Genomic DNA, 6,731 nt, shown 5'->3' on the forward strand with positions numbered 1-6,731 from the left:
CCAGGACTGTACCTGGGCACCTTAAAATAGACCCCTGGGAAACATGAGTGGCTTTTGTAAATGAAACGTGTTTTCTGGAGTGGGCCCCGCAGAGTGTTTGTGCTGGAGGCGGCGGTATGTTGTCAGCCATGGGCAGGTGACAAGGAGAGGCAGGAGAAGGGTTTAGGCTGTTGGTGAGTAGTGACGCATCGCCATTGCCACGGTCTCCCTCGGCCCAGGTCCTCCTGGCTGCCTCCTTCCTGGTGTGGGGTGGGAATGCTTTGGTCATGGGATGGAGTTGAATGAATCTCGCTCGTCGCTTCGCAAGGATCTTACAGATGCATGCTTAGTCCTGAAATCCTTGGGGTCAGGAGGAGTCCATGGCTCCTTGAGGAGACAGGTTTGGTAGTGCTGCAGGAGAGCGCCATTTCCTCTGGCTCTGGCTTCCTCACTTTTTTGCAGTGACCAGTTTCTTTCCACAGACAGAGCCATCCCTGCAGAGACATGTGGCATGTGGAGTAGGTCACAAACCTGGTGCGGAGGTAGCTGTTCAGCAAGGACAATCATAAGCAGGATTCCTGGAGGAGGGTCCAGCGGGGGCTGGCCTGGGGCAGCTGTTTGTTAGACCCTTGCAGGGTTTTACTGAGCACGCCTTCTCAGGTGAATGTTTGCACAGGGTTTGTTGTTCATTGCTGGTTGTACTGCTGACCACACCTGTTTGAGCAGCACCATCAAGTACGAGGCTTGGTGGTTTCAGCTGCTCTGCTCGACCGTGGTCCTTCTCCTCGATGGGCTGTGGATTTTGTCTTGCCCCCATACAGCCCACATCTCAAGAAACATCCTTTCCCTGCTGTCCCTTTCTCACTTGGAACCTACATGTTATCTGCTGCATGGTGGGGCGAACACTCCAGCTTGCTGCACTTACTCATAGTCATGTTGCTCTTGATGCACCCTGAGTTAATATTTCACAAGGCAGATGATGGTCCATCACAAGATTTTGGTTGCCCTGTGCTGTTAGATCAGGAGCAAGTGGAGCTTGCTGTTGCCGTAGAGGCAGAAGGACCGTGTCTGGAGCATGCCAGCCTCCAGTGCCACGGTGCCTAGGTCTCCACAGCCCCAGCTGTTTTGGGTCTGCATGAAAGCCATCCTTTCCTCCAATTCTCATACTGCCCCATGTTTCCCTCCTGTTCCCAGTGGCTGGCCCCAGACAACCTGAGGAGCTCTTTGTCTGCCCAAATTGTTTGCAGGGGCTCGGGATGTGCCTGTGCAATGAGCAGCAAGTGCAAGGACCAGCCTTGCTGCTTGGGCCAGAGTTTGAAGGTCTTATTTTCCAGCTGTTGAAGACAGCTGGTGGAATCGGGGTGTTGGGTGTTGATGGTTTGCGGGTGAGCAGAGCTCCTCACACTTCCATCTGCAGGGCTCATCCTGCAGGATTTTGCTCAAAGTCCCTGGGTGTGCTGTCAGCCGGGGCTGCTGGTGGCTGTTTGCATGTCCCCACATAGTGTTCAGGCTGGTGGTACCAGTCCTTAAAGCATCCTCCTTGAGCTCATCCCAAGAAAGGGCAAAGCTTCATAAAAAACAGCTTCCAGCTGCTGATTGACTCCAGAAACCTGGCTCTGTGTGGGGGGGGTGACTTGGTGAGAAAACTCATCGTTGATGTTGGGAGAAATGGTCCAGCTCTAATGCTCTGATCAGAGCAGAGCTGGACCAGGTGAGAACACAGAACACTGCTTTGGTCAGAGCTGGTTGGCTACAGGCAGGATTATGAATGCGGATCTGGGTGGACAGAGGAGGAATTCATGGCTTGGCTGGATCCTCCATGGACTACCCACTGCTCAAGCACATCTTCTTGCAGCCGGGCTGGGGAGACATTTGTTAGCCGTTACCTCTGAGGAAGTGTTTGCGATGCTTCCTTTGCATCCACGTCCTGAGGCTGCGCCACAGCGAGGTGGGAGTGCAATCACAGCCAGATTGTGAATACTGCCGTGAGGTTGAGAGTGCAGCCAGGCAAGGTTGGGTGTGTTGGCCATCCTTAGAGGATATATATTTATGTTTCCCCACAGACAGCCGGGTGCACTTTTGGAGACCCCCCCTCAAGGGATAGCAGGGCTGGCCGTGGTGGGTGTTTGGGTCCTGTCCCCAGCCAGCCAGCACACCCAGGGCAGTGGGGTCAGGGGTGTGCATGCAGCTCTGCTGTGCCTGCGTGGCTGTGATTCTGCAGAGGCTTGTTTCAGGAGGTTTCCTTGGAAACTCAGCAGACTGCAAGAGAAGGGAGCATTCTGGAGACAGCTTCAGCCCTGGCGGGTGGTGACCAGGACAAGGCTGGGAGAAATGGCTTTCCCCAGGGCTGAGTTGCTCCAGCTCGGCATGGGGAAGTGGGATGCTTTGGCAAGCCCTCACCAGCTGCCATCTGATTTCCAGAAAGCCTTTGTGGTCCTGCTGCTGCAGACCCTAACCCAGGGCTTTGTCTTTGCAGGAGCAGGAAGATCCAGATCCGAAACATCCCTCCCCACCTGCAGTGGGAGGTAAGAAGCAGATGATCCTCAAAATACCCTATTCATCTCCTCTTCCATCAGTTGTGCCAAGCAGCATGAGCTGTGCTGCTGGAGCATGTGGGTCTGCACATGGGCTACCCTTTACCTTTCCAGTAACCCCAGGAGGAAGTGGAGCATGAACTGGGCTCTATTTCCTGCCTGCTTGTGGGTCCTGGAGCCATGGGGCAGTTTTGAGCAGTAGGGCACCATTGGGATAGTGGAATAATGCACCCCCGTTTAAGTAGCTGGGTGACGCTGCCTCTTTGGAGAGTGTCTGTGGGTGAAGCAGGCTCTTCCCTGCCTGCTCCCTGCCTGTCCAGTGGCCTCTCCTGCCTGTCTCACCTGCCCTGTTTGCTGTTCTCTCCTCCAGGTGCTGGATGGCCTGTTAGCTCAGTATGGGACGGTGGAGAATGTAGAGCAAGGTAAGATAGTCTGGCAGGGTCCTTATCTGTGCAGGCGTCCCAGTGCTGCTCGCCAGCTCTTCCCACAGCAGAGGATACCCAGTGGAGCGAAACCTGTTTTTTCCCCAGTCATTGGTACTGGGCTAAAGTAGTTTTCCCTGCAACCACAAGCCTTGCTGGCAGAGGCGGGACCGCCCATCTGGTGGTGGGATGGTGTGGATCATCAGTCCTCCATCCCTTCTCCTGGTCACTGGCAAATTAAAAAAACAATTGTCCTTGCAAGCAAAAATGAGCCAAGTGTTGTTTGTGGTCTTTGGGTGGATCCGTGATGTCTGGCTGTGCATCCTCCTTGTCGAGGGTGACAGGATCCAGCCTCAGCACCTTCTGGTCCTTTACCAGCCCAGCCCAGTCATTGTGCTGGGGGAAAATACAGCAGTGCACAAGCACGAGCTCTGCGTGGTGGCTGGAGCTGTCTCCTATGGGACCAGCATTACCCTTTCAGCATCTCCCCTCCAGGATGTACCGGTGGGGCTGGGAGCGATGGCGATGTCTCTCCTCCCGCGCTCTAATGCTGCTTCACTTGCTTTTCCCGCAGTCAACACAGACACAGAAACAGCCGTTGTCAACGTAACTTATGCAAGTAAAGAAGAAGCAAAAGTGTAAGTGGGTTTTACCTCATTTTGTCCGTATTTTCACTCCACCTGAACTTCTCCTGAGGAATCTCAGGTATCTTCCAGGCTTCTTCTTGTCTTCTCTCTAAGCCTCCCTGGGTTGTTTCTGAGCTCTTACAGTGCCAGCTTCAAGTGCGTTAAGGGCTGTCTGTGTATCTTGGGATACAGCAGACAGATGTTGGTTTTATCTTGAGTGGTGTCATCTCATGAGTCTTCTGCCAGCAGTCTTCTTTTCATCCCATTACTGGGCAGTCTTCTGCCTTTTACCCTTGCGTGGGAGATGGGGTTTCTTGTGGTGCTCCATTATATGTGCTCAGGCACGGCTGGTCAAGCTTGGGGTCATCAGCCCCGTGGTTGTCCCCTCTTCCTCTGTGCCTTCTCCTCTTGTCCCCAAGGATGTGGCTCCTAGATGTGCCATCTTGCAATTCCCTTTGGACACTGTCCTTCCTACAAGGTCCTCTGGAGGGTCACAGTGGCCTTGTCTTGAAGGAGCAGGAAGCACTCTAGAAAGCTGAGGATCAGACCAGATAAGCAGTTCATCAAGGAGTCGGTCTTCTCAGGCTGGAAGTCCAGACTTAAACTGGGAATGCACTGGATTAATGACCAGTCCAGCCACCTGCTGCTGAAGAGATAGAATATGGTGAAGGTGGTGAAAGAGATGGTGAAGAACTTCTGCTATGATGGGATATGTAAGTACCCTCTGCCATTTGGGGAAGATTCAAGTTGGAGACCAAAGTGTGTAGAGACTGTCACCCGCTTTGTGGAGTCAAGCGAACTAAGCTGGTTGATCTCAAAAAGGTTGTGAGGAAGTTCTGCCATGGACATGAGAGGGACTTTAGATAGATGAGTAACTGGTTAGAGGAGGTGAGAAGGAAGCCAAGGCATCCATGGCTTGGGGAGAAGGGTAGCAGAGGGTAAAGCATCTGCATGTTGTGCAGAAGAGTCGTAAAGAAATGCCACCCATCAAGAAAAGCTTTAAAAGGACAGAAGAACCCAACAAGGCTGTGCTTCAGTGCAGTAGGACTGTGTGGAGACGTGCTTAAAGGTTTATCATAGCCAGCCGAGGAAAAAAAATACAAATTAGGGGTTATTTCAGAAATGTGAGGATTATTTAAAGCAAAATGCTTTGTTACAGGCTCACAGAGTCTTTAGCCCTGTGCTAGAGACCAGCCCTGGCTTGGCTGTGAGTAAGCATTGAGTGCATCTCGTGCTTGGTGGCCAGGCTGTTTTTGATACGACCAAGAGTCAGGCAGACCCCGTGCAAGGAAGAGCCTTTGCCAGAGTCCATGTCCTGATGGACATTCCAGCAGCTTTCCGTCTGAGTTGACCCATCACAAGGTTGGACTGGTGGGGACAGAGATGGGAAGACTGATCTGCTGGTCCAGGTGGCCAGAGGAGAGTCCTTGTACCTGTTGGGGTGGCTGTGCTGGGCGTGCTTCAGCCTCAGCTGGCTGGAGGAAGGTGCCATGGACCGCAAATAAACACCGCATGAACTGCTGTGCTCTGGGATGTGTGACGAGAAGACAGAGTCTCACCAACACAGCAGTGCTTTATGCTTTAGGGTAAGAGGCTTCAGGGTTAGAGAAGATGCTGTCATCAGTTGCATCCAGCCTGACTGACGCCTGTCTTGATGCTCAGCAGCTCCACACACAAGTGATGGGAGGAGAGGACAGGGTGGTTCATGAGTACGGGGTGTTACACTGTGATAGGAATAGGTAGAAGGATGACCCTGGTGGAAAAATCAGACTGCGGGACACTGCTGATTTTGGAGAGGGATGGCGAAGCTGCAGAAGTCATCACTGGATGTGATGTTGAGGTCTGGCAAGAAGCTGCTTGCAGCGGTGCGTTCATACACCTGCCTATAAATAACTAGAGCAAGGTGTGGTAGGAAGAGGAAGACATATGGCTGAAGGCATCACCCCTCGCAGAAGTCATTGCAGACTCCGGCATGGCTGAGCATCACACTGCCAAGGAGGTGCTTGGGGGCCGAAGAGTCCAGGTGCTGCACCCCCAGAGTCATAAAGGCTCAGTCTCACCAAGCTGGAAAGGGAGCTGGGATTCCCGATAGAGGGACATCACATCGTGTGTCACGTCATTCTCTTTGGAGTGGCGGTTCTTGCTCAGAGCTTCCCTGTCACCTTTTCCGTGTCCAAAAAGCCCACAAGATCATTACCATGCGGTGTGGTAGCTTCTTGGCCAGCACTGTCCCCAGGTTAAGTGGCAGACAAGCTGTGTGCTAGCCCTGGCATCACCCATGTGGGAGGGGACGTTGTTCCACCACTCTATGGGGCTTTTTCTGCATGGGGAAAGTGGCGGGGTCTGGCTTCCTGTGTCCACCTTCTCTGGACTAGGGAGGGAGAAAGATGTAGAGCTGGGGAGGGACCACCGTCTACAAGGGCAAGTAGTGGGGGTGCTGGAGGTGTGCCCATCTCCGGAGAGCCCCTCACCACCCTCCGCATCTTCCTAACTTGCAGAGCAATTGAGAAGCTGAGTGACCACCAGTTTGAGAACTATTCCTTCAAGATTTCCTACATCCCGGATGAAGAGGTGAGCTCCCCTCCGCCCCCGCAGCGATCCCACCGTGGGGGTCACTCTTCCAGGGAGCGGGGCTCCTCCCCGGGGGGCTCCTCACAGCCCAAACAGCTCGATTTCCCACTGCGGATGCTGGTGCCCACGCAGTTTGTTGGTGCGATCATAGGAAAGGAGGGCTTGACCATAAAGAACCTTACTAAGCAAACCCAGTCCAAGTAAGTACCTCAAATGGTTTTGTTACCTTCCGTAGAGTGCTGTAGGTCCCTGGCATGGGTCCTCCATGCACTGGGGGCTTTGGAGTGCTGGCCAGTGCTGTTTTCTTGGGCTGCAGCCTTCATGGGATGGTGGCAGAGCCCATGTCCCAAACTGTTCCTGTTGGCCAGGGTGGTCTGGGTGCGGCAAGAAGGGGCTGCACGTTCAAAAAGGCCGGGAATGGGTTTCCAAATCCTAATCATGAGAACAGCTGGGAACGAGGCTTTAGGGAGGAATGGCAAGTTTGGGGATGGAGTGCCGAAGGGGGATCCTAGGTACAGCAGTTGGTGTCCACGCAGTCTTTGCTCTCAGGATTTGCTCATCCCACATTGCCCCATATGGGCTGGAGCTGTTGTAGGGAA

The 6,731-nt window shown here is 53.5% G+C and overlaps 1 protein-coding gene across 1 annotated transcript in view; it reads left to right on the top strand.

Moving 5' to 3' along the window:
- Positions 1-2,455: 2,455 nt before the first annotated feature.
- IGF2BP2 (insulin-like growth factor 2 mRNA binding protein 2) overlaps positions 2,456-6,731 on the top strand; it is a gene marked incomplete at both ends in the record, with an annotated part of 14,467 nt that continues 10,191 nt past the window's right edge. The window contains 4 exons of the mRNA XM_010139125.1: positions 2,456-2,504; positions 2,884-2,935; positions 3,510-3,573; positions 6,060-6,332. Coding sequence (XP_010137427.1) covers positions 2,456-2,504; positions 2,884-2,935; positions 3,510-3,573; positions 6,060-6,332 — 438 coding nt within the window. The remainder of the gene's footprint in view (positions 2,505-2,883; positions 2,936-3,509; positions 3,574-6,059; positions 6,333-6,731) is intronic.

Source organism: Buceros rhinoceros, unplaced genomic scaffold, assembly GCF_000710305.1.
Source record: "Buceros rhinoceros silvestris isolate BGI_N320 unplaced genomic scaffold, ASM71030v1 scaffold36240, whole genome shotgun sequence".
Classification (NCBI taxonomy): domain Eukaryota; kingdom Metazoa; phylum Chordata; class Aves; order Bucerotiformes; family Bucerotidae; genus Buceros; species Buceros rhinoceros.